Source organism: Piliocolobus tephrosceles, chromosome 10 (genome assembly GCF_002776525.5).
Source record: "Piliocolobus tephrosceles isolate RC106 chromosome 10, ASM277652v3, whole genome shotgun sequence".
NCBI classification, from domain to species: domain Eukaryota; kingdom Metazoa; phylum Chordata; class Mammalia; order Primates; family Cercopithecidae; genus Piliocolobus; species Piliocolobus tephrosceles.
Window position 1 is genome coordinate 3,247,569 of NC_045443.1, and position 27,881 is coordinate 3,275,449.

At 45.5% G+C, this 27,881-nt stretch overlaps 2 protein-coding genes across 2 annotated transcripts in view; both read left to right on the forward strand.

The window, feature by feature from the left end:
* RHNO1 (RAD9-HUS1-RAD1 interacting nuclear orphan 1) overlaps positions 1-7,684 on the forward strand; it is a 14,354-nt gene extending 6,670 nt beyond the window's left edge. The window contains exons 2-3 of the mRNA XM_023182926.2: positions 3,501-3,752; positions 6,094-7,684. Of these exons, the coding sequence (XP_023038694.1) occupies positions 3,585-3,752; positions 6,094-6,648 (723 nt within the window). The 5' untranslated portion in view covers positions 3,501-3,584 and the 3' untranslated portion in view covers positions 6,649-7,684. The remainder of the gene's footprint in view (positions 1-3,500; positions 3,753-6,093) is intronic.
* A 1,413-nt stretch (positions 7,685-9,097) lies between these two features.
* TULP3 (TUB like protein 3) overlaps positions 9,098-27,881 on the forward strand; it is a 47,867-nt gene continuing 29,083 nt past the window's right edge. Inside the window, exon 1 of the mRNA XM_023182927.1 lies at positions 9,098-9,219. Coding sequence (XP_023038695.1) covers positions 9,179-9,219 — 41 coding nt within the window. The 5' untranslated portion in view covers positions 9,098-9,178. The remainder of the gene's footprint in view (positions 9,220-27,881) is intronic.

The following is a 27,881-nucleotide window of genomic DNA, read 5'->3' on the forward strand; positions in this document are numbered from 1 at the left end:
CAAAATAGTGAAATCCCGTCTCTACTAAAAATACAAAAATTAGCTGGGCATGGTGGCGTGTGCCTGTAGTCCCAGCAACTTGTGAAGCTGAGGCAGGAGAATTGCTTGAACCCAGGAGGTGGAGGTTGTGGTGAGCCAAGATTGTGCCACTGTACTCTAGCCTGTGTAACAGAGCAAGACTCCATAAAAAAAAAAAAAAAAGAAAAAAAAAAAGAATAGAAACTTCATCCTTTTTTTTCTTTACCTGTATCTCTCTACTGCCTAGTCACATAAGTCAAAGCAAGTTATTTTTTGTTGTTGATTGAATGGATCACGAATGCATAGAACCAACCTGCTCTGTGTGTGACTTTCCAGCATGCTCAGCTGCAACTCTTTCACCTCTCTACTTATTGCATTCAACCTTGTGTCCCACCATTCCACTAAAGAAGCCCTTATTAAAGTTGATCTGGGCCAGGCGTGGTGGCTTATACCTGTAATCCCAACACTTTGGGTGGCTGAGGCAGAAGGATTGCTTGAGCCTAGGAGTTTGAGCCTAGTCTGGGCAACAAAGCAAGACTCTGTCTCTACAAAAAATAATAATTAAGAAAAACGTGAAAAAAAGATGCTCTAGGCACCTTGTGAGAAAAGTCAGGTTGGAGATGGGGGTGGAAAAAGGAAACAGGGAACTCAGAAGGCTACCAGAGGAGCCAGGCATGGTGACTCACGCTTGTAATCCCAGCACTTTGGGAGGCCAAGGCAGGTAGATCAGTTGAGGTCTCAACTGAGTTCAAGACCAGCCTGGCCAAAATGGTGAAACTTCATCTCTACTTAAAATATAAAAATTAGCTGAGCATGGTGGCAGGTGACTATAATCTCAGCTACTGGGTAGGCTGAAGCTGGAGAATTGCTTGAACCCAGTAGGTGGAGGTTGCAGTGAGCCAAGATCAAGCTACTGCACTCCAGCCTGGGCGAAAGAGTAAGACTCCGTCTCAAAAGATAAAAGTATAGAGAAAAATCAGACAGGTCAAGAGGTTGAGTTGCCTGTTATTTTGGACATAGTTGTTAGGGAAGGCCTATCTGAAGAATTGCTAGTAATCCCAGCATTTTGGAAGGCTGAGGAGGGACGGATTGGTTGAGTCCAGGAGTTTGAGACCAGCCTAGGCAACACAGTGAGACCTCATCTCTATAAAAAATGTTTTAAAAAAAGTTAGCCAGGTGCAATGTGCCCGCTTGTAGTTCCAGCTACTCAGGAAATTGATGTGGGAGGATGGCTTAGGGTTTAGAGGTCGAGGCTGCAATGATCCATGATCACACCACTGCACTCCAGCCTGAGTGACAGAGCGAGGCCCTGTCTCAAAAAAAAAAGAAAAGAAAAAAAGACATAGAAAACCTGGGGTGTGGTGGCTCACACCTGTAATCCCAGTACTTTGGAAAGCTGAGGTGGGCAGATCGCTTGAGCTCAGGAATTCAGGACTAGCCTGGGCACCACAACAAAACCCTATTTCTACAAAAATACTCAAATTAGCCAGCATTCTGGCTACTTGGGAGGCTGAGGTGGGAGGATCGCCTGAGCCTGGGCGGTTAAGGCTATAGTGAGCCATGATCATGTTGTCTCGAAAAAAAAGAAAATGGGAACACTAGCTGGCTGGATATTTGTTAATGTTAAAGGATTCATGTATTTATTTAGTCGTATTAATGGGAATCATAGAATATATTTTCTTTTTCTTTTTCTTTTCTTTTCTTTTTCTTTTTTTTTTTGAGATGGAGTTTCACTCTTGTTGCCCAGGCTAGAGTGCAGTGGTGTGATCTCTGCTCACCGCAACCTCTGCTTCCCGGGTTCAAGCGATTCTTCTGCCTCAGCCTCCGAGTAGCTGGGGTTATAGGCATGCGCCACCACGCCCAGCTAATTTTGTATTTTTCTTAGAGACAGGGTTTCTCCACGTGGTCAGGCTGGTCTCGAACTCCCGACCTCAGGTGATCCACTCACCTTGGCCTTCTAAAGTGCTGGGATTACAGGCATGAACCACTGTGCCTGGCTGAATACATTTTCTTCAAAATAATCCAGGGATAGAAGAAGTGGCTGGGGTGTAGATGGGTCACGGTTAGCCTGGCTGATAGTTACTGGAGCTGGATGATCGGTACACAGGGCCCATTATGTTATTCAGTCCACTTCAGTGCATATTTGACATTATCTGCAGTGAAAAAGTTTTTAAAAGCCAGGTGGGCTCAGATTCTTCTGCTTAAAATCTAAACTCATATGGTGTCACCTGTTTTTTGTTTGTTTGTTTGTTTTGGAGATAAGTCGCTTTGTCTCCTAGGCTGGAGTGCAGTGGTGCAATCTCGGCTCACTGCAACCTCCACCTCCCAGGTTCAAGTGATTCTCCTACCTCAGTCTCCCATGTAGCTGGGATTACGGGCATGCACTACTACACCCTTTTTTATTTTAAAAATACATCTTTTTTATTTGTTTGTTTGTTTGTTTGAGACAGAGTCTAGCTCTGCTGCCCAGGTCAGAGTGCAGTTGCGCAATTTCAGCTCATTGCAACCTCCAGCTCCTGGGTTCAAGTGATCCTCAGCCTCCTGAGTAGCTGGGACTACAGGCATGTGCCACCACGCTCAGCTAAGCTTTGTATTTTTAGTAGAGATGGGATTTTGCCATGTTGGCCAGGCTGGCCTTGAACTCCTGGCGTAAAGTGATCAGCCCGCCTCAGCCTCCCAAAGTGCTGGGATTATAGGCATGAGCCACCACTCCCAGCCTAACTTTTGTATATTGAGTAGAGATGAGGTTTCACCATGTTGGCCAGCCTGGTCTTGAACTCCCGACCTCAGGTGATCTGCCTGCCTCGGCTTCCCAAAGTGCTGGGATTACAGGCGTGAGCCCCCTCCCCCAGCCGTGTCACCTGTTTTTTTTTTTTTTTTTTAACCTCAGCCTGACACCGTTTATCCTCAGTTCCTGCCATTTTTCTTTTTCATACTCTGTGTCCAGATACATTGAGTTTATAATTCCCAGAATTCACAATACTGCTTCTCGTCTCCGTGCCTTTGTGTACACTCTTCCTCAGGTTGGAGTGCCCTCCTTGCTCTTTTGTTTCTCATATGCCTTTCATACCTAGGTCAGGTATCTTCCTTTCCAGAAAGCTTCCTTTGGAATGAATGGAACCATATCGTATTCTCATACTGTGTTGTAAATGTCTGTTTCCCTTTGCTAGACTTTCAGCTCCTTGAAACAGGGGTGATCTCTGTATCACTACAAATGCTTGGCACTCAGTAAATGATTGTTGAATAAATGGTTATTCATCTTTAAATTCCCAGCACCCAGCATGACACTTAGCACATACTCACTAAATGTTCGTTAGATGAATGTTGAATATGAATATTGTGTTTTGTTTGGCGGTCGTAGGTGTAGGAGGCCGTGCTCCCCACAGCCTTGAGGTTTATGGTAGAATTGGCTGGCAGAGGATCAGGAGGAGCTAGGGAATCATCTGAATTCTTTGTTCTCAGCTTTTGTTTCTTCTCTACAGGCATGGGTTGGAATTGGAGCCTATCACCCAACCCGAAGGCTAACAGCATCATGTGGTTACTAACTGTTCCTCATTCACCGGTTGATGCCTCCCAGAAAAAAACGCCGCCAGCCTTCCCAGAAAGCCCAGCTGCTGTTCCACCATCAACCACTGGAGGGCCCCAAACACAGCTGTGCATCTACACAGCTTCCCGTCACTCACACTCGACAGGTGCCCAGCAAGCCCATTGACCACAGCACCATCACTTCCTGGGTAGGCCCATGGGATTATTACTTTGACTTTTTTTTTTCTTTTTTTTTTTTTTTTTTTGAGATGGAGTCTCGCTCTGTCACCCAGGCTGAAGCACAGTGGTGCGATCTCGGCTCACTGCAAGCTCCACCTCCCGGGTTCATGCCATTCTCCTGCCTCAGCCTCCTGAGTGGTTGGGACTACAGGTGCCCGCCACCACGCCCGGCTAATTTTTTGTGTTTTTAGTAGAGATGGGGTTTCACTGTGTTAGCCAGGAGGGTCTTGATCTCCTGACCTCGTGGTCTGCCTGCCTCGGCCTCCCAAAGTGCTGGGATTACAGGCGTGAGCCACCACGCCCGGCCTACTTTGACTTTTACTCTGTTAGGTTTTCCAGAATGCTGACTCTTCTGCCTCTTGAACCAGGGCCTCCAAAGAATAAGATTCATGGGGGAAGGGGCAAGGAGTTAATGTATTCTTTCTGTCTGTGGCCAGCCATCTTCCCTGGTACATCTTCTTTTCTCAGTTCAAACTGAGGAATGGGTTAGTGGGAACTAGGGTCTTTCTCTTCCCCTATTTTCCTCTGAAAGAGTTCAGTGTAAAAGTTTTTTACCCATTAGCTGGGTGAGAATGCCAGATCAATGGCAGAACAAGTTAAAAATGAGATTGTTCCCCAAACCTCATGTGAAAGATGAAGTGTCTAGCTAGATACTCTGTTTATTGTTTAACAGATTGAGCCTTGAAAAATAAAAATCCCATAAGAATAGCATATGTCATATTTTGACCGCTTAAAAGCCCTGGGAAGAGAGGCCAGGTGTAGTGGCTCATGTTTGTAATCCTAGCACTTTGGGAGGCCAAGACAGGAGGATTGCTTGAGCCCAGGAGTTCGAGACCAGCCTAGGCAACATGACAAAACCCCATCTTGACTAAAAAATATTAATAGAAAAATTAGCTGGGCATGGCGGTGTGTACCTGTAGTCCCAACTACTTAGGAGGCTGAGGTGGGCAGATCTCTTGAGCCTAGAGGTCAAGGCTGTAGTGAGCCAAGATTTGCCACTGCACTCCAGCCTGGGCAACAGCGTGAGACCCTGTCTCAAAAAAAAAATTAAAAAAAAACCAAACAAACAGAAGCACTGGGAAGAGAATATAGCTACTATACAATGGGAAAGTAATGTAGTAAAAGGGCCAGACAAAAACATAAGCTTGGCTTGGGAATATTGAATAAATGTAACTTATTCAGGACTGCTTGGAAGAACCATAATACCTGCTACAGGACTGTGGAAGAAACCTAAACATCAGAATCCTGTGGATGAGAATAGGAATGAACATTTATTGAATAGTCATTATATGCCAGGTCCTCTGCTAGTTCTCACCCCCTGTGCTTGGAGTTGGCTTTTCATTATTTACTGAGGGCCTTCTTTGTTCCAGGCATTCTGCTAGGTGCTGGGAATCAAGAACAAGACCGCTGGTCTCTACCCTCATGAAGTTTAAAGATAAGTTATATCTAGGCCAGTCATTGTGGCTCACGCCTGTAATCAAGGCACTTTGGGAGGCTGAGGCGGGTGGATCACTTGAGGTCAGGAGTTTGAGACCAGTCTGACCAACATGGTAAAAACCTGACTCTACTAAAAATACAAAAATTGGCTGGGTGCCGTGGCTCATGCCTGTAATCCCAGCACTTTGGGAGGCCAAGGCAGGTGGATCACCTGAGGTCAGGAGTTCAAGGTCAACCTGGTCAAAATGGTAAAATCCCGTCTCTACTAAAAATACAAAAAGTAGCTGGGCATGGTGGTGCGTGCCTGTAATCCCAGCTACACGGGAAGCTGAGGCAGGAGAATCGCTTGCATCAGGGAGGCAGAAGTTGCAGTGAGCAGAGCAGAGTGCCGTTGCACTCCAGCCTGGGTGACAAGAGCGAAACTCTGTCTCAAAAATATATATATATATAAATATATATATAGCTGGGCGTGGTGGCAGGTACCTGTAGTCCTGGCTACTCAGGAAGCTGAAGCAGGAGAATCGCCTGAACCCAGGAGGCAGAAGTTGCAGTGAGCTGAGATTATGCCACTGCATTCCAGTCTAGATGTCGGATTGAGACTCCATCCCAGGGGGGAAAACAAGTTATATCCATATGGTGTGATGCAGTGAAAGAGACATCATCCCCATTCCTACACACGAGGAAGCTGAAGGCCAGAGAAATGGAATGATTTGCCCAAAGCATCCTGTTGTTATCCCATTAGACAGCTATTTTAGCTTTGTGTTCATTACTACATTAGACCCCAATTTAAGAGTCTGGTCATCAGATATAGTTTCCTCTCTTAGGTTAGACTTAGTTAGGCTCACCTCACTTTTTTTTTTTTTTTTTTTTAAGGTATCACCTGATTTTGATACAACAGCGGGAAGCTTGTTCCCAGCCTACCGGAAACACCACCACCAAAACCGGGCGAGACATTCAAGTCGAAAATCTACCACTTCCAAGTTTCCACATCTAACTTTTGAGAGTCCGCAGTCTTCCAATTCAGAGACATTGGGGATCCCCTTAATCCGGAAGTGCCCCAGTGAATCAGAAAAGGATGTTTCCAGAAGACCCTTAGTTCCAGTGCTCAGTCCCCAAAGCTGTGGGGACATGTCAGCACAGGCACTTCAGAGCTTACCTTATGTATTCATTCCACCTGATATCCAGACCCCAGAGTCATCGTCTGTGAAGGAAGAACTCATTCCCCGAGATCAGAAGGAAAACAGCCTTCCAAGCTGCTCTCTTCATACTGGCACTCCTAATAGCCCAGAGCCTGGACCTGTTCTGGTTGAAGACACCCCCGAAGACAAGTATGGAATAAAGGTCACGTGGAGGAGACGACAGCACCTGCTTGCTTACCTCAGGGAGAGAGGGAAGCTGAGCAGAAGCCAATTCCTTGTGAAAAGCTGACTACCATCAGCAGTCTCGATAGAAAAGACACATGTTTTCTGGAGTCATAAAGGAATTCAATTCCCAGGGTTTTTTTGTTTGTTTATTTTGTTTTGTTTTTTGAGATGTAATATCACTCTGTTGCCCAGGCTGGAGTGCAGTGGTATGATCTCATCTCACTGCAACCTCCACTTCCTGGGTTCAAGCGATGCTTCTGCCTCAGCCTCCCCAGTAGCTGGGATTACAGGCACCTGCCACCATGCCTGGCTAATTTTTTTGTATTTTTAGTAGAGATGAGGTTTCTCCATGTTGGCCAGGCTGGTCTCAAAATCCTGACCTCAACTCATCTGCTGACCTGGACCTTCCAAAGTGCTGGGATTACAGGCGTGAGCCACCACACCCAGCTGAGATTTGTTTTCTAAGATACTTTGTGTCATGAACAGTTGAGTTTAGTGTCATGAACTATTCACTTTATATTTTTCTTGTATTAACTTTAAATTTTTTAAATATCTTGTAGTAACTCTTTAAAATGTATGTAAGTAAATGGCTGCAGAAAGTTTTTTTAGAGAATCCTGCTTCTGTCAGTAATACAGCAATATTACCCCATCCACTAAAGGTCTTTGTCTCCGTAACCACTACTCAGTAACCCTTTAATCACCTCATTCAAACCAATTCATTCTGCATTTTTGAGTACCAGCTCTTGTCAGGCTCAGTGGCAGCTTCTATGACCTGATGGATGGAAAAAAATCAAACTCTGTGACTATGGTTGACTGCCTCCTCTGCAACCTTGACTCATCTGCTGAAAAGGCAAGAAGAAGAAAGGGCAGCAAGCCCTGTTTTAGGGACTATATGAGATAAGGGAAGATAAAGGGGACATAGATGAGTTCTTTAGGATTGCCTGTGTTTTGAGTTTTTGTTTCTAACTGAAGAAATCTGTCAATATTAAATAGGGTGGGAAAATGCTTTCTTAGAGTAACTGTTCAACAGTGTATAAATAAGGAAAGTTTTCAATGAATATTACTTATTGTAATTAATGCAGAAGGACTTCCCCAGTCAACCAAAGGTCTCAGATGGCCTTTTACTCAGATAAGTACATCTCATTCAATCCCATTCATCCAGCATTCATTCAGCTGGACCTACTGTGTCAGGTCCAGCCCCAACTAGATCAAGCAGGGATTACTCTGCATATTTTACAGATGGGAATTTGACGCAGAGAATGAACCATGCACAGGGTCACACAGTGAGTGCAGGCTGACCCAGGCAGTGTAACGGTCCACTCAGCGTGTGCCTCCTAAAGTTCTAACTTGTAGGTTCAAAACCAATGTGGAAACAATTTTGACCTTAGAATGCCATAAAGCCATTTGTGCAGAGACTTGTCCGGACTCAGGATGTTCTGTAGGGATTATGTGCATGTCAGTAGGGAGAAAGGGACTGACATTTGGCGATGGGATTTATTGGAGACAGAGTACACTTTTAGACAGGGGCTTTCACTGTGGGCTATGGATGTTTGAGGAAGGCCCACAGGCTGTAGAAAGGTAGATGGAAACTGAGTCTCCAGGACCGGCCCATGCCTGTAATCCCAGCACTTTGGGAGGCGGAGGCGGGTGGATCATTTGAGGTCAGGAGTTGAGAGACCAGTCTGGCCAACGTGGTGAAACCCTATCTCTACTAAAAATACAAAAAATAGCCAGGCGGTAGTGGCCCGTGCCTGTAATCCCAGGTACTCAGAGGCTGAGGCAGGAGAATCGCCCGAGCCTGGGAGGCGGAGGTTGCGGTGAGCTGAGATTGGGCCACCGCACTGCAGTCTGGGCGAGACAGTGAGACCCTGTCTCAAAAAAAGAAAGAGTCTCTGGATTCCCTCGTGTGCTTTAGGGGAGTCTGTAGAGCAGGTCAAAGAATGACCTGAAAGCTTGGGCTGGAGTATGGGAAGCTTAAGGAGTTGTGTGCAGTTGAAGGTCAAGGCCAGGCTATGGAAGATGCGTTTCACTGGGAGTGACTGGCAGAGTGGAGAGGGTACCAGAGCGGGTCCACGAAGGCCTCTGGTATCAGGGCAGGGGCCAGAATGGGAAGCGACAGAGGTCTGTACATCCTCACAGGGCAGACATAGGGAAGCGCTCTGGGTGGGCTCGGTAAAAATGGCGGGGGTGCGGGGAGCCGCTGCGTGCGTGGCGGTTGGTGGGGTATGGGCGACTCCTTTGACCGGGCTCGCCCGCTCGCCGCGCGGCGGACGAGGCGCAGGCAAAAACAAACTCTTGCCCTTCAGTCCCGGACCCGCGTGGCGCTCCAGAGGACCAAGCCCTGACTGGCATCACCCCACCCCCGCGCAGGCGCGTTTAACTCCGGCTCGCCTCCCGCCCCTTAGCAACCCTCCCGCATCGTTGCCCCGGTAGTAGCCAATGAGACAGGAGCCACGAGAACACGGGCCAATCGGCGGCGGCGACGGTGTGGAACGCGGTTGCCAGGAGGCGGGACGCGGCGGCGTGCCAGCTGAGCCACTCTGGCGACCACAGAGAAGAGTGTGTACGTGGTGGGTGCTTCCTCGGCGGCGGGCATGGAGGCTTCGCGCTGCCGGCTCGGTCCCAGCGGCGACAGGTCAGACAGGGCCGTGGCAGGTCTCCTCCTGAGCGAGGCGGAGGGGCGAAGCGAGAAGGCGGAGGGCCTCTCTGGGAGCCCTGTAGGGAGAGGGCGGGAGTCGGGACTCGGCGACCCAGGCAGGGACTGGATTCGGCGGCGGGAGGCGAACCCCTCGCCCTACTTCGGTGTGGGGACCTTTTTCTCAAGTGGAGCGGCGGCCCTACAGCCCGCGCCGTGGGCAGAGACCTTTGGTTCAGGTCCCTGCTCAGGAACTTTGGAGTTTTCGTGTTGGGCTCCCTCGGCCCCTCTGGGCCTTGGGTTTCCCTGGGGGGAGACGCGCTGGCCCCGCTCTGCTCGCACTGCCCGGCCGTGTCTCAGCCGAGAGGGGACCCAGCCCCTCCCGGGAGGCGGTGCGGGTGATGTTTAGTGACTTGTTCTGACGCCGCTGCTTCGGACGGGTAACGCTGAATTCTGGAGCAGAGTCCGAGGAGCGGAAACGCGAAACTTCTTTTTCCTCTCTGCTTTCCAGTATTTGTCCCTGATTCGGGACGGTCTGACTGATTTGCCAGTGGGCCACACCCCTTGTTTGGGCGCCTCCTTCTCTGCTAGAGGCAGAGTTTGGGAAAGAAAAAGGATCCAAAATCTCAGCGTGTCACTTTCTTGTTTGCTAGGTTAATGAAAAGTTAATGGGGAGCCGTTTGAAATCCTTGGTTAGAAACGTTGGCGTCATCTGAGGATTTAAGTCCTACCCGCCAACTGTATACTCCGCTTTTTATTCCATTACCAAGACAAAGATTTGGGGCCGGGCGCAGTGGAGCACGCCTGTTATTCCCAGCACTTTGGGAGGCCAAGGCAGGAGGATCGCTTGGTCTCAGGAGTTCGAGACCAGCTTGGACAACATAGTGAGACCACATCTCTAAAAAAAAAAAAAAAAAACTTTGGCCGGACACAGTGGCGTGTGCCTGTCGTTCCAGCGACTCGAGAGACTGAGGAGGGAGGATTCCTTCAGCCCGGGAGTTCCAAACTCCTGTGATGGGCCACTGAGCTTGCTAGCCTGGGCAACACAGCGAGATCCTGTCTCCGTAAAAAAAAAAAAAAAAAAAAAGATTTGGTCAGGCGCGGTGGCTCAGGCCTGTAATCCCAGCACTTTGGGAGGCCACGGTGGCCAGATCACGAGGTCTGGAGATCGAGACCGTCCTGGCTAACAGGGTGAAACCCCGGCTCTACTAAAAATGCAAGAAAAATTGGCCGGGCGTGGTGGTGCGCACCTGTAGTCCCAGCTACTCGGGAGGCTGAGGCAGGAGAATGGCGTGAACCTGGGAGGCGGAGCTTGCAGTGAGCCGAGATCGCGCCACTGCACTCCTGCTTGGGCGATGGAGCGAGACTCCGTCTCAAAAACAAACAAATAATTTGACGTGTAAGGATTTAGTTTGATATTTACACTAGTAGATATTTAAACAATTTTAAACCATTTTTAAAAATTGTCACAAAATTGTTGGGGGTAAAGAATACCTCTTTTCCTTTTTCATCAAGTTCTATGGAGGTGATAGCTGCACTCTGAAATTTGTTCACTGTGCTTTTTTTTTTCCAAGTCGAGGAAGAAAACTACATTTGCAGGTGTAAGTGCTAGGGAAGATAAAGTTAGTATTCAGCATCTCTGGTTGAACTCAGAAAATATTTGTTCAGTTGTGGGTGCTCAGTTTTAATTCCATGAATTTAAAGTAGTAAATTTCGTGGGTACCAGATGTTTGATATGACTCAGATTTTTGGGGGAAGAAAAAGGGGGAGGGTGGGGAATTGACTTTGAAATTGGAACCAGGAGGTTTTTCCCTCCTTTTTTTTTTTTTTTTTTTTTTTTTTTTTGTTGAGACGGAATCTCGCTCTGTCGCCAGGCTGTAGTGCAGTGGTGCAGTCTCCGCTGACTGCAACCTCTGCTTCCCCGGTTTAAGCGATTCTCCTGTCTCAGCCCCCCGAGTGGCTGGGACTACAGGCACGCGCCACCACACCCAGCTAATTTTTCTATTTTTAGTAGAGACGGGGCTTCACCATGTTGGCCAGGATGGTCTCTATTTCTTGACCTGGTGATCTGCCCACCTAGGCCTCCCAAAGTACTGGGATTGCAGGCGTGAGCCACTGTGCCCAGCCTCCCTCCTTTCCGAAAGAAACTCTCTCTTTAAATTTTATTTTATTTTATTTTAAATTTATTTTTATTTATTTATTTATTTTTTTGAGACAGGGTCTCACTCTGTCATCCAGGCTGGGATGTGGTGGGCAATCTCAACTCACTTCAACCTCTGCTTCCCTGGATTAAGTGATCCTCCCACCTCAGCATCTCTAGTAGCTGGGACCACAGGTGCGTGGCACCGCCTGGCTAATGTCATGTATTTTTTGTAGAGATGAGGTTTTGCCATGTTGCCCAGGCTGGTGTCGAAGTGAGCTCAAGTGATCTGCCTGCCTCGGCCTCCAAAACCGCTGGGATTACAGGCCTGAGCCACTGCACTTGGCTCTAAATTGTAAAATTGACATCAAAGGGGAATGTGTGAGTCACCAAGTGTTTCTCCTGCCCTCTGTAATGTTAGTGCAACTTCTATCACTGCTTAACTCATTTGTTACTAAGAGGGAGGCTCTTGCTTTTTCTTCTCTTTTTTGGCTTCAGGTTGTGTGTAATAATGTGTGTTTTTTATTTATTTATTTACTTTTTTTCAGATGGAGTTTCGCTCTTGTCGCCCAGGCTGAAGTGCAGTGGCGCGATCTTGGCTCACTTGCCTCCTGTGTTCAAGCGATCCTCCTGCCTTAGCCTCCTGAGTAGCTGGGATTACAGGCCTGCGCCACCATGCCCGGCTAATTTTTGTATTTTTAGTAGAGACGGGGTTTCTCCATGTTGGTCAGGCTGGTCTTGAACTCCTAACCTCAGGTGATTCGCCCGCCTCGGCCTCCCAAAGTGCTGGGATTACAGGCATGAGCCCCCCCGCCTGGCTGTTTGATGTTTTTGATGAGATACATTGATAGAATTTTCTGTATTGCTGCCTTTCAATGTAAGGATAACAACCAACTTTTAGGTTTTCCGTGTTTGTTTTTCCTTGGAATTCTGTAACTCTTTTATCATGAGGCAGATTTCTTTTCAACAAAATAGAAAAATTATTAACTACAAATTTTTTTTTTAATTTTTTTTTTTTTTGTAGAGACAAGGTCTCACTATGTTGCCCAGGCTGGTTTTGAACTCCTGGTCTCAAGTGATCCTCCTGCCTCACCCTCCCAAAGTGCTGGGATTACAGGTATGAGCCACCAGGCTTGGCCTATTTTTCTTATATCAGAAATATTTAGTGAAAATTGGCGGTGAAATTTGAAACAACACTCAGGACCTTTGTTGAGGTTAGACATTTTATAATATAGATTCCCTATAGGTGAAAGGGGTTGGCTGGTGCTGGAACTTAAGCCCTATCTGGCCTTTTGTAAGTGATAGAGAATTGAAGGCTTGCTTTCCACTGTGGTGTGACCTTGTGAGCTGGAGTCATCTAAGAAGTTCCGATCAGTGGTTTGTTCATATGCCATGATTTCTCTTTTTTTTTTTTTTTTATTTTTTTTTTTAATTTTTTTTTTTTTTTTGAGGCAGAGTCTCACTCTGTCGACCGGGATGGAGTACTGTGGCCGGATCTCAGCTCACTGCAAGCTCCGCCTCCCGGGTTCACGCCATTCTCCTGCCTCAGCCTCCCAAGTAGCTGGGACTACAGGCGCCCGCCACCTCGCCCGGCTAGTTTTTGTATTTTTTAGTAGAGACGGGGTTTCACCGTGTTAGCCAGGATGGTCTCGATCTCCTGACCTCGTGATCCGCCCGTCTCGGCCTCCCAAAGTGCTGGGATTACAGGCTTGAGCCACCGCGCCCGGCCCATGATTTCTCTTTAGAAATATAAACAGTAGGCTGGGTGTGGTGGCTCACGCTTGTAATCCCAGCACTTTGGGAGGCTGAGATGGGGGATCACTTGAGGTCAGGAGTTCAAAACCAGCCTGGCCAACATGGAGAAACCTCACCTCTACTAAAAATACAAAACTTAGCCGGGCTTGGTGGTAGGCACCTGTAATCTCAGCTACTCACGAGCTGAGGCAAGAGAATTGCTTGAACCCGGGAGATGGAGGTTGCAGTGAGCCAAGATCGCGCCACTGCACTCCAGCCTGGATGACAAAGCAAGAGTCCATCTCAAAAACAACAACAACAACAACAAAACACATACACACACACACAAAAGAAATCTGTCAAGATAAAAAGCTCAGTAATAGGCCGAGTGCGGTGGCTCATGCCTGTAATCCCAGTGCTTTGGGAGGCAGAGCAGGGGCAGATCACGAGGTCAGGAGTTCGAGACCAGCCCAACCAACATGGCAAAACCCTGTCTCTGCTAAAAATACAAAAATTAGCCGGTTATGGTGGCGTGCGCGTGTAGTCCTAGCTACTCTGGAGGCTGAGGCAGAAGAATCACTTGAACCTGGAAGGCAGAGGTTGCAGTGAGCTGAGTTCGCACCACTGCACTCCAGCCTGGATGACAGAGTGAGATTCTGTCTCAAAAAAAAAGCTCAATAATAATGGCTAACATGTTTGTGTTCTTTGCAGACTTCATTGTGCTTTCACATATTTGATCTCTTTTGAGCTTTATAACTCTGAAGGAAGCAAACTGCAGGTGTCATCTGCATTTTGTAGATGCGGAAATTAAGGTTTAGAAAGGTTATATTATACCTAAGATTATGTGATGAGTAAAATGATGTCATCAGAAGTAAAATTTAGGCTTTGGCTTCTCGTCTCCTCTCTTTTCTCACACATTATCATAAGGTTGATTCCAGATACTCTGGATGCCCTTTGTGCATATAATTGATAATAATATACTGATGATGGCCGGGCGCAGTGGCTCACACAAGTAATCCCAGCACTTTGGGAGGCTAAGGTGGGTGGATCACCTGAGGTCAGGAGTTTGAGACCAGCCTGGCCAACATGGCAAAACCCCATCTCTACTAAAAATATAAAAATTAGCTGGGCGTGGTGGTGTGCAGCTATAATCCCAGCTACTTGGGAGGTTGAGGTAGGAGAATTGCTTGAACCTGGGAGGCGGAGGTTGCAGTGAGCCGAGATCACGCCACTTCACTCCAGCCTGGGCGACAAGAGTGAAACTGTTTGAAAAATAAAATAAAATGAAATAAAAATAAGAAATAGTGAAAATAAAAAACATTCCCGAAGAGAGAAAATGTAACCCCTGAGAAGGGAGAATTGGGCAAGAGTTAGAATGAACTTAAGTTCTGAGTAATGTCTGTCTGAATCTACAAGTAATAAATGCGTTATTTTAACTTCTGGATTAAATCATACATCTTAAATAGCCTTTCTGTTTAGTTCACTCGAAAGAATGCTTTTTGCTTTTGCTATGTGGTACGTGCAAAATCAGGAGGGGTTTACTCTAAAATAGTGTTCCCTGCTGCATTCTTCGGGGCTCTGTGAATGCTCAAATCAGTGGCCAGCCTTTGCTTCTCATTGCCTTCCTCTTAATTCTCCCTGCTCTGATTGTGTCTCTGCTAAATGGGCCTCCTAGGAAATGGATGTTCATTCCCTGGCTTCAGTTAAGTTAGCTCCGGATTGTGGCCGTCTTTCAAGTAGAAGACAGGTGAGCCTAGAATACTACCATTTCTCCCTAGACAAGGAAGGATAGATGTCAAAGGAATTCTTTTCTGACAGTTCTCGTATGACCTTTATGTGTCTTTTCTCAGAAGCAATATTTTGTGCTAGCCAGATGTGTTCTTGGTGTGTCAGTATGTGTAAAAATATGGCCTTCCAATAGTGACATTTAGGATTTGGACAAGGTGAACCTATTTGTCAATTGGGTTAGGAAACATACTTTGTTAATAGCTCTTCCCACAATTATCTGAAATTGTTATCAGTTTGAACATGATGAAATCTGATGAGTCTTTCACTCTATACAGTTATTTGCCACTCAGTGGTGGGGATGCATTCTGAGAAGTGTGTCATTAGTGGAGTTTGCTGTGTGAACCTCATAGAGTGCACACAAACCTTGATGGGATATCCTCCTACCTACTGAGGCCCTGTGGTACAGTCTGTTGCTCCTAGGCTGCAAAACTACACGGCCTGTTACTGTACTGAATATTGTAGGCAATTGGAACACAATGGTAAGTATTAGTGTATCTAAACATATCTAAACATAGCAAAGATACAGTGAAAATACTTTTTTTCTTTTTTTTTTTTTTTTGAGACGGAGTCTCGCTCTGTCGCCCAGGCTGGAGTGCAGTGGCCGGATCTCAGCTCACTGCAAGCTCCGCCTCCCGGGTTCACGCCATTCTCCTGCCTCAGCCTCCCAAGTAGCTGGGACTACAGGCGCCCGCCACCTCGCCTGGCTAGTTTTTTGTATTTTTTTAGTAGAGACGGGGTTTCCCGATATTAGCCAGGATGGTCTTGATCTCCTGACCTCGTGATCCGCCCGTCTCGGCCTTCCAAAGTGCTGGGATTACAGGCTTGAGCCACCGCACCTGGCCTTCTTTTTTTTTTTTTTTTTTTGAGATGGAGTTTCACCCTTGTTGCTCAGGCTGGAATGCGGTGGCGCGACCTCGGCTCACTGCGATCTCTGTCTCCCAGGCTCAAGCGATTCTCCTGCCTCAGCCTCCCAAGTAGTTGGGTTTACAGGCGTGTACCACCATGCTCAGCTAATTTTGTATTTTTAGTAGAAATGGGGTTTTACAATGTTGGTCAAACTGGTCTTGAACTCCTGACCTCAAATGATCCACCCGCCTTGGCCTCCCAAAGTGCTGGGATTACAGGCATGAGCCACTGTGCCTGGCTGAAAATGTAGTGTTATCATCTTATGGGACCACCGTTGTATATGCAGTATGGTTGACCTAAATGTCATTATTCAGGGCACTCCTCCCCAGGACTGCTTTAAAATCTATTCACTGGCTTGGAAGTTGTACCTAAAAATAGCAAGTCAGCTGGCATTTTTAATGAACATATTGAAATACCAGAGAATGAAATTCCTGCCTCTGCTGACCATTTTAATACACGTGTTAAATCATGCGGTTTAACACATTCAGGTAGATTGGGAGTGAGACTTGTGATTGAATTCTGGCTCTTTCATTGATCAACTGTTTGACCTTTAGAATATGAGCTATAGTTGTAAGTTCAAAACTGCTTTCCTGTGATGTGTAGAAAATAAGGCTGTAACAAGAACGCAAGAAATATTTTTCAAATATGCTCCTGGAAAAATAAAATTATTGCTATTTAGCTTTGCAGGAAGAAACTTCAATAAATCTACAAGGTATGTACTCTAATCTCATTTTACAGAGAGATATGAAACTCATATGAAAGGAGTTCACCTCCTTTCTCACCAAATTCATTTAGAGCATCTATGAATTTTGTATCTCTCTGTAAAATGAGATTATAGTGCCTACTTTGTTAAGGTTATTGTGAAAATTAGATAATATATATTTAATATAATTCCTGGCAGGCAGTATTAAGTATTCACCAAGTAGAACTGTACTTAAGTGCAACTAGAAGAGTGACAACACATTTTAACAATGTTTCCATAACAGTACAGTTTTGAACTTTTAAATATTTTTTTTGGAGTCCTGCTCAGTTGCCTAGGCTGGAGTGCAGTGGCGTGATCTCGGCTCACGGCAACCTCCACCTCCCGGGTTCAAGCAATTCCCCCTGCCTCAGCCTCCTGAGTAGCTGGGATTACAGGTGCCCACCACCATGCCTGGCTAATTTTTGTATTTTTAGTAAGGACAGGGTTTCGCCATGTTGGCCAGGCTGGTCTCGAACTCCTGACCTCAGGTGATGCACCTGCCTCAGCCTCCTAAAGTACTGGGATTATAGGTGTGAGCCACCACACCCAGCCTAAAGATTTTTTTAATACAGGGGAAATTCTTAGAAATGTGTGGGTTTCCAGCATTCGAAAGATTATGCAGAAGCTTTTGAAAGGTGATAAAGTGTTAGGATGAAATCATTAGTCTTCTCACTGAAGTGAAGATTAAGGTAATACATTCATTTGTAGTATTAAGAAGTATTGTAAAACAAAAATCTTCGCAGGCACGGTGGTTCAAGCCTATAATCCTAGCACTTACGGAGACTGAGGCAGGAGGAAGGAGATCACTTGAGGCCAGTAGCTCAAGACCAGCCTGGGCAACATAGTGAGACCCCCTGTCTGTCTGTTGGTCTGTCATGTTCGTTTGTTCTCTCTTTCAAGAGATACGGTCTTGGTATATTGCCCAGGCTAGTCTTGAACTTGGGCCTCAAGTGATTCTCACACCTTGGCCTCCCAAAATGCTGGACAGGCATGAGACACTGCCTGGCCCGAGACCCTATCTCTTAAAAGAAAAAAAAAAAAAATCTAGGCTGGGTGCCATGGCTCATGCCTGTAATCCCAGCACTTTGGGAGGCCAAGGCGGGCAGATCACCTGAGGTTAGGAGTTCGAGATCAGCCTGGGCAGCATGGTGAAACCCTGTCTCTACAAAAGATACAAAATTAGCTGGGTATGGTGGCGCATGCCTGTGATCCCAGTTACTTGGGAGGCTGAGGCACGAGAATTGCTTGAATATGGGAGGCGGAGGTTGTAGTGAGCCAAGATCGTGCCATTGCATTCCAGCCTGGGCAACAAGAGCAGAAACTCGATCTCAAAAAAAAAAAAAAGACGTAATAGCAGTTGCAGTTTGAGTGCTTACTATGAGCCAAGTTTCATTTAATCTTCACAATAACCTTCTGAGTTAAGTGTCATTGTTCTCACTTTGTAAATTAGGAAATTTGAGGCTTTACTAGGTTAAGTTGTACTGGGAACTGTGCTGTAACCACACAGCACACGTCTCTAAATGGGGACTTATGATTAGTTTGAACTAATATAGGCCAAGCCAGGGGTCAGCAGACCTTTTCTTTTTAATTTTTTTTTTTTCAGATAAGGGTCTTGCTTTGTTGCCCAAGCTGGTCTTGAACTCCTGGACTTAAGCCATCTTCCCGCCTCAGCCTCCCTAGCAGCGGGGACTGTAGGCATGCACCATCATCCCTGACCAGTAGCCCTTTTCTGCAAAGGTCTTAACCAAATGTTTTTGGTTTTGTAGGCCATACAGTCTCTGTCCCAGTTACTCATTACTCAGTTTTCCTGTTGTAGCACAAAAATAGCCATAGATAATAGGTAAGTGAATGCATGTGTCTGTTTCTTGTTTTGTTTTGTTTTGTTTTTTTTTTTGAGACGGAGTCTCGCTCTGTCGTCCAGGCTGGAGTGCAGTGGCTGGATCTCAGTGAGCTGCAAGCTCCGCCTCCCGGGTTTACGCCATTCTCTCGCCTCAGCCTCCCGAGTAGCTGGGACTACAGGAGCCCGCCACCACGCCCGGCTAGTTTTTTGTATTTTTTTAGTAGAGACTGGGTTTCACCGTGTTAGCCAGGATGGTCTCGCTCTCCTGACCTCGTGATCCGCCCGTCTCGGCCTCCCAAAGTGCTGGGATTACAGGCTTGAGCCACCGCGCCCGGCTGTGTCTGTTTCAATAAGACTTTATAGACACTGCAATTTGAAGATTTTTTTCTTTTTGTTCATTACTTCCTGCACAGTGATAATTTCTTTTTGGGCTGGGGGGACAGGTTCTCACTGTGTTGCCCAGGCGGAGTGCAGTGGTGCAATCATAGCCCACAACAGCCTTGAACTCCTGGGTTTAAGCAATCCTTCTGCCTCAGCCTCCTGAGTAGCTGGGATTACAGGTGTGCACCACCACGCCTGGCTAATTTTTAAAGTTTTTGTAGAGACAGGATTCTCACTATGTTGCCCAAGCTGGTCTCAAACTCCTGGCCTCAAGCAGGCTGCCCACTTAGGCCTCCCAAAGTGCTGAGATGACAGGCACGAGTCACTGCATCTGGTTGGAATTTGAATTTAATATAATGTTTACATGTCTCAAAGTATTATTCTTCAGATATTTTTAATCTTTTAAAAATGCAAAAATCATAGGCTTGGCACAGTGGCTCTCGCCTGTAATCCCAGCACTTTAAGAGGCTGATGCGGGTGGGTCATCTGAGGTCAGGAGTTCGAGACCAGCCTGACCAACATGGAGAAACCATGTATCTACTAAAAATACAAAATTAGCCGGGCATGGTGGCACGTGCTTGTAATCCCAGCTACTCCAGAGGCTGAGGCAGGAGAATCGCTTGAACCCGGGAGGCAGAGGTTGTGGTGAGCTGAGATCGTGCCATTGCACTCTAGCCTGGGCAACAAGAGCAAAACGATGTAAAAAAAAAGCGAATTCATTCTTAGCTCACAAATGTTTTCCCTAGTTTGTGACTTGCCTTCTAATTTTCCTAACAGTATCTTTGCAGAACAAAAGTTTTTCATTTTGATGAAGTCCAACTTGCTGATTTTTAAGTAGTGAATTTAAGTAAAAGTCGTAATCATACCTATAGTTTTTCTTCTAAAGGATGTTAGTCAGTCTTCAAATAAGCATGAATAACTAGATTTAAGAATAAAAAATTATTTTTTGTAGTTGTTTTCTTGAGGTAAACCTTTTATTTCCTTTATCTTTCCTGTGTAATACCTTTGCAGTAATTCCTAGTCTCACACACACTACATTTATTTCTAATAGGTTGAGTTGAACCAAATTTTTTGTAAATTATTTTAACTTCATGCAGCAGCTAATTACTAAAGATTTACAATTATGAATTTCTCTAAAATAAATTGCCAAGTTGTCCTCTTTATCACTGCACACTGACATTTATTGCATTAATGAAAGAAGATAACTATATCTAATTTCTAAGTCTAAAAAATAGGCCGGGCACAGTGTCTCACGCCTGTAATCCCAGCACTTTGGGAGGCCGAGGCAGGTGGATCACAAGGTCAGGAGATTGAGACCACAGTGAAACCCGGTCTCTACTAAAAATACAAAAAATTAGCTGGGCGTGGTGGCGGCGCCTGTAGTCCCAGCTATTCAGGAGACTGAGGTAGGAGAATGGTGTGAACGAACCTGGGAGGTGGAGCTTGCAGTGAGCCTAGATTGCGCCACTGCACTCCAGCCTGGCGACAGAGTGAGACTCCGTCTCGAAAAAAATAATAATAATAATAGTAATAATTTGTGATGTTCCGAAGTAATACTGTGGTCAGTAAAGGAAGCCTTCACTCAAGTTACTATCAGGAAAAGCAACGGGCTGCTCACTGCCTTTGTTTTTGCAAGTCTTATCCTGCCGCTTTCCTGGCAAGGATGGTGTTTACTCTCTCCAGTACCACAGAAGGAGCCTGTTTAGCCTCCTGCATCAGTGGCCAAATTGCAGTTGAGTGCTGATTACAGCATCCTTATCTGGCACAGTGTAGGAAGCTGCAAGAAACACTCTGATTGTTTAGTGGCAATGGATTTTGTGTTACTGGCAGCTCGAAAAATTTACTCTTAACAGGCTGAGAGAAGTTGACAGGAACGTTGAGAGTGCCGAATAATCATAGATTCTTGAGGGTCATTAGTAACATTATTCAGTGCTTCAAAGTACTTGGCAGCGTGGTCTGTTGGGTATAGCACTAGACTAGCAATGGAGAATAATGTTTTAAAGTATGCTCGAAGTTTCTCTGTTACTTATCTTTAGCAAATTTCTTTATTGTTCATGCCATCTTCATTCCCTAGAAATACTGTGTGAGCGTAATTTAGGTGGTAGATTAAAGGGCAATGGGAATTTTTTTTTTTCTTTTGAGACGGAGCCTCATGCTGTTGCCCAGGGTGGAGTGTAATGGCATGATCCCAGCTCACTGCAACCTCTGCCTCCTGGGTTCAAGTGATTGTCCTGCCTCAGCCTCCCAAGTAGCTGGGATTACAGGCGTGGGCCACAACGCCTGGCTAATTTTTGTATTTTTAGTAGAGATGGGGTTTCACCATGTTGGTCAGGCTGGTTTCGAACTCCTGACCTCAAGTGATCTGCCCGCATCAGCCTCCCAAAGTTCTGGAATTACAGGCATGAGCCACTGCACCTGGTAGCAATGGGCTTTTTAAAGGTAGTCAGTCCACAACAATGAAAAAAAATTACCAAAATGTGTATTTCATTTTTTTCTCTTATTATTTTGAAAAAATTTGCCTGGGCACGGTGGCTCATGCCTGTAATCCTAGCACTTTGGGAGGCCGAGGCGGGTGGATCACTGAGATCGGGAGTTCAAGTCCAGCCTGACCAACAGGGAGAAACCCTATCTCTCCTAAAAATACAAAATTAGCCAGGGGTGGTGGTGCATGCCTGTAATCCCAGCTACTCGGGAGACTGAGGCAGGAGAATCGCTTGAACCCAGGAGGCGGAGGTTGTGGTGAGCCAAGATCACGCCACTGCACAGCACCCTGGGCAATGAGAGCGAGACTCTATCTCAAAAAAAAAAAAAAAGAAAAAGAAAAGAAAAAATTGAAATTTGCTGAAAAGTGACAAGAAAGCACAGTCCATAAACCTATGCCCTTCACCTAGATTCATCACTAATATTTTTTATACCCGACTTTAAAAAATCTTTTTAGACTTACAGAAAATTTATAAAAAAAAAAAAAAAGAAAATTTATAAAAATATTAGAGAATCTCTCTATACCTTTCACCAAGTTTCCCCTAATATTAATATCTTCTTCATCTTCTTTTTTTTTTTTTTGAGACGGAGCCTAGTTCTGTCGCCCAGGCTGGAGTGCAGTGGCATGATCTTGGCTCACTGCAACCTCTGCCTCCCGGGTTCAAGCGATTCTCCAGCCTCAGCCTCCTGAGTAGCTGGGATTACAGGTGCCCACCACCACGCCCAGCTGATTTTTCTATGTTTAGTAGAGACAGGGTTTCACTGCGTTGGCCAGGCTGGTCTTGAACTTCTGACCTCGTGATTCGCCCGCCTTGGCCTCCCAAAGTGCTGGGATTACAAGCGTGAGCCACTGTGCCTGGCCTAATGTTAACATCTTACATAACCATAGCCACATTATCAAAATCAGGAAGTTAATATAGAATCAATACTGTTAACTAATTCACAGGCCTTATTTGAATGTTGTCAGTTTTCCTACTAATGTCTCTTTCCTAGTCTAGGTTTTTTTGGTGTCCATAAATAAAGGTGAGTGAGATGGGACACACTGTCAGAAAATTCTCTTTGTGTATACTGTGCGGTGTTGTAAGGCCTTGTAGTTATCTTCAGCTAATTTTTATTTTATCTGTCTATCTTACCTATATTTATCTGAGATGGAGTCTCGCTCTGTTGCTCAGGCTGCTGTGCGGGGTCACAGTCACGGCTCACTGCGCCCTTGAACTCTTGGGCTCAAGTGCTCCTCCTACCTCAGCCTCCTGAGTAGCTGGGACCACAGGCTCCTGGCACCATGCCCAGCAGGTATCTTCAGTTTAGCCTTTACTGGTTGGTAACAGGAGAACTGTCCAAGAGAATGGTGTTCCGTGGGCATTCTCGTCTGCCACGCTTGAGTGTTTCTGTGTTTCTTCACGACGTGTGTTTAGGGTTTCCCCTGTTTGTACCAAGCAAATAGGAAATTTTCTTTGAGAAAAATGGGAGGAAAAAGAGTTACTCCACTTTTTTTTTTTTTCCTGTAGGAATTCTTTCTGTTTTGTGTTGATTTATTAACCAGGCTTGGTTATGGTTAGGCTTGCTATTCAATAACTAAGTTAAAATGAAGGAAAGAGAATATTAACACAGGCCGGGTGTGGCGGCTCATGCCTGTATCCCAGCACTTTGGGAGGCCAAGATGGGCGGATCATGTGCACCTGAAGTCAGGAGTTGGAGACCAACCTGGCCAACATGGCGAAACCCCTTCTCCATTAAAAATATGGCAGGCACCTGTAATCCCAGCTACTTGGGACGCTGACGCAGGAGAATCGCTTGAACCCGGGAGGTGGAGGTTGCAGTGAGCTGAGATCGTGCCACTGCACTCCAGCCTCGATGACAGACTGAGACTCTGTCTCCAAAAAAAAAAAAAAAAATTAAGTCAGAAAAATGTAAATTTATTAAGATGATATTCCAGATTAGACTAGAAATTTTAGTTCAGATTGAATATGTCTATAAAATATCTTTTTTTTTTTTTTTTTTGAGACAGAGTCTCGCTCTGTCACCAGGCTGGAGCACAGTGGCATGATCTCAGCTCACTGCAACCTCTACCTCCCAGGTTCAAGCAATTCTCTTGCCTCAGCCTCCTGAGTAGCTGGGACTACAGGCACACACCATCACGCCCAGCTAATTTTTGTATTTTTAGTAGAGATGGGGTTTCACCATGTTGGCCAGGATGGTCTCAATCTCTTGACCTCGTGATCCACCCGCTGCAGCCTCCCAAAGTGTTGGGATTACAGGCGTGAGCCACTGTACCAGGCATTATAAAATATCTTTATAGGTTATAATTTAGCTAAAGGTATAACTTTTTAAGTTATAATTTATTTAAACTTAGAACTCAGGGAAAATGTGACTTTTGATATATAGGAGACTTATAAATGTTACAGTTACTTAACGTGTATTTATTGTCTCTTCTGTTCAGATCAAAATGCTTTGATTGTACCCTATTTATTCAGATTGTCTGTTCAGCTTGCCCAGGCTTGATGAAAGGAATCAAGTGGTGTCATACTGTCAAAGACATACCTGTTTTTTTCACTATTTGAGGCCTTATGAGAAACGTTTGAAAACTTTAGTCATATGCCAGAACTTAACATCTTTGAAGAGGTTTTAGCATGGGTGAGGAATGATTCATTTTTCCCCCATGCCAGAAGTCATCACACCTTTGGTTTAGTGTTGAGAACAGAGTGCAGATATGTAGCAGCAGCTGTTTGAAAATACTAGTTCATGGTGGAGATTTCAGTGAGCCAAGATCATGCCACTGCACTCTAGCCTGGGCTACAAAGCCAGACCCTGTCAAAAAAAATAATAAAAAAAATTTTTTTTTTTGTTTGAGAGAGAGTCTTGCACTGTTGCCCAGGCGGGAGTGCAGTGGCACCATCTTGGTTCACTGCAACCTCTGCCTCCGGGTTCACGCGATTCTCCTGCCTCAGCTTCCTGAGTACCTGGGATTACAGGTGCAAACCACCATACCCGGCTAATTTTTTGTATTTTTAGTAGAGATGGGGTTTCACCATGTTGGCCAGACTGCTCTTGAACTCGTGACCTCGTGATCCGCTGGCCTCGTCCGCCAGAAGTGCTGGGAATACAGGCCTGAGCCACCGGCTCTTTTTTTTTTTTTTTTTTTGAGACGGAGTCCCACACCGTCACCCAGGCTGGAGTGGTGCAGTGGCATGATCTCAGCTCACTGCATCCTCCGCCTCCTGGGTTCAAGTGATTCTCCTGCCTCAGCCTCCTGAGTAGCTGGGTTACAGGTGCAAGCCGCTACTCCCAGCTGATTTTTTGTATTTTAGTAGCGACGGGGTTTCACTGTGTTGGCCAGGCTGGTCTCAAACTCCTGAGCTCACGCAATTCACCCGCTTGGGCCTCCCAAAGTGCTAGAATTACAGGTGTGAGCCATCGTGCCCAGCCTAATTTATTTTTAATTAAAAAAAAAAAATGGCTATAATCCCAGCACTTCGGGAGGCCAAAGCGGGTGGATCACCTGAGGTCAGGAGTTTGAGACCAGCCTGGCCAAAATGATGAAGCCCTGTCTCTACTAAAAATACAAAAGTTAGCCGGGCGTGGTGGCAGGCGCCTGTAATCACAGCTGCTCAGGAGGCTGAGGCAGGAGAATCGCTTGAATCTGGGAAGCAGAGGTTGCAGCGAGCCGAAATCACGTCATTGTACTCCAGCCTGGGCAACAAGAGTGAACCCTTCATCTCAAAATAAGTAAATAAATGAATAATAAATTTTAAAAAATGAAAATACTAGTCCATAACAGTGGACTTTTTTCTCCAAATTCTCCTTTTGCTATATAATGTCATTTTATGCAGAACTTTAAAAAATTTATACTGATACATGGCCAGGCGCAATGGCCGATGCCTGTAATCCCAGCACTTTGGGAAGCCGAGGTGGGCAGATCCCTTGAGGTCAGGAGTTCAAGACCAGCCTGGCCAACATGGCAAAACCCCATTTCTACTAAAAATACAAAAATTGGCCAGGCACAGTGGCTCACACCTGTAATCCCAGCACTTGGGGAGGCTGAGGTGGGCAGATCACAAGGTCGAGGTCAGGAGAGCAAGACAATCCTGGCTAACACAGTGAAACCCTGTCTCTACTAAAAATACAAAAAATTAGCTGGGTGTAGCAACGTGCACCTATAGTCCCAGCTACTCGGAAGGTTGAGGCAGGAGAATCGCTTGAACCTGGGAGGTGGAGGTTTGCAGTAAGCCGAGATCACGCCACTGCACTCCAGCCTGGGTGACAGAGTGAGACTCCGTCTCCAAAAAAAAAAAAAATTACAAAAATTAGCAGGGCATGATGGTGCACCCCTGTAGTTCTAGCTATTCAGTAGGCTGAGGCACGAGAATGGCTTGAACCCAGGAGGTAGAGGTTGCAGTGAGACGAGTTCAAGCCACTGCACTCCAGCTTGGGTGGCAGAGTGAGACTGTCTTAAAAAAAAAAAAAATTATACTTATACATACTGAATACCTGTAGTACTCTAGTTTTGTTTTTGTTTTACCTTTTTTTTTTTTTTTGTCACACTATATTAATGAACGATTTTTAAATTTGGGGTTTAAGAATACGTGACTGCAGATAAAAATCATTAAAGAAAACAGCTGGGCGCAGTGGCTCAAGCCTGTAATCCCAGCACTTTGGGAGGCCGAGACGGGTGGATCACGAGGTTAGGAGATCGAGACCATCCTGGCTAACACGGTGAAACCCCGTCTCTACTAAAAACTACAAAAAACTAGCCGGGCGCGGTGGCGGGCGCCTGTAGTCCCAGCTACTCCGGAGGCTGAGGCAGGAGAATGGCGGGAACCCGGGAGGCGGAGCTTGCAGTGAGCCGAGATCGCGCCACTGCACTCCAGCCTGGGCGATAGAGCGAGACTCCGTCTCAAAAAAAAAAAGAAAACATAGGAACATATCTAGGTGAAACATGGGGGGCACAAAGTCAAGGTCAGTGGCTGTTGTGTCTGACATTTTTGTTTATTTGTTCCTCTTTGGAGCTGGGAGAAAAGAGATGATTTATTGACCACCCAGTGTTTTTGTTTGTTTGTTTGTTTTTTAAACATAAAGGTCATGAGTGAATTAATAAATAGAGAGGCATGTCAGAAAATCAGAAAGCACCTCCACGTCTGTGTGTGAGGGTTGTTAAACCTGCCTCACAAGGGAATGAAGAGGAAGAGTCTTTGAGACAGCATGCAAATTCCAAGTTGCTATGCATTAGTAAGATGCGTAGAACCTTCTAAAATGTAGGAATATAGTGGCACACCATTAAGCCATACATAAATGCTTTGGTATATTTGCCCCAAATGTAGCAAAAACCATGTTTCTCTTTGTGGTAATGGAATTTGTCTTCTTAAATAGCACCTTGTAGTTCCAGTTTTTCTGGCACTAAGTTCCCAGTAAACATTTATCATCCAAATAATTGAGAGCCATTTCTGCCTAATTTCATACTTCACACTTTCCAAGAATGCTGAATCACAAAATAAAAGTCTTAAATTAGGAAATTGTCAACAATAGAAAAGCCTTCAGAGAGAGTTATTGTTGTTTTTTTCCCCCTGTTTGTTTGTTTGTTTTGAGCCATAGTCTCGCCCTGCCACCCAGGCTGGAGTAAAATGGTGTGATCTCCCTCTTCCTCCGCCTCCCGGGTTCAAGTGATTCTCCTGCCTCAGTCTCCCGAATAGCTGGGATTACAGGCATGGCCACCACACCTGGCTAATTTTTTGTATCTTTAGTAGAGACAGGGTTTCACCATGTTGGCCAGGCTGGTCTCGAACTCCTGACCTTGTGATCCACCCACCTTGACCTCCCAAAGTGCTGGGATTACAGGTGTGAGCCACCGTGCCTGGACCAAAGAGTGTTTTTAAATGTTCAGAAGGGCTTGGTTTATCAGCTGAAGTCTGGCTTTATTCCATTTTTGTTGTTTCTTTTTGCCTTCAAGCAGATCTGTCTCTCGGTGGCAATAAATGTCGCCTGTTCATCCATACTTACAGTCGTCTCCTTCGATGACTGGCATAATAAGTGTTATTAATGACAGACTTGAGTAAGTTAAGTTAAATGCCGAGATCTTCAGGAATTCAGTAGGCTCTAGTAAGATGCTATACACAGTGTAATTTTCTCTGTCATAGAACTAACTCCAAAAAACAAATAAATATATTTGATTTTTCAGATGTAATTTAGATGCCAGAAGGAGACCAGAATTGGGGTCTGTTTCTGCTGTTTAGCCTTACACATGACTCTTCAAGTCTTCCTTCATCTTCAAAGTGTAAAAAATAATGGTATCTAGTTCATGGGGTTGTTTTAAAAAATAAACAAAATACTACCATGTAAAATGCTTACCACTGTGTTCAGAGCATAACGTGTACTCAAGACATTGTTTAAAACAAAAGGAAATCCCTGCATGCATGGGGTCTGTGTTTTCATCTTTTTCTTGTCCTTGGCGTATTTCAGTCTCCTGAGGTCCTCTGGAGTAAGGGTGGTGTTAAGGGTGGGAAGTCCTCCTGCAGTGAGTGCAGGTAGCCTCTAGAAGCTGATGCTTTCTGTAAGGCAGAATCGATTGCTTCCAAATCACCCAAAAGAGTACATACATAAATAGATGAAATTGACAAGGAGTTTTCTCTTTATATACTTGCTTTCTTGCTTTATTT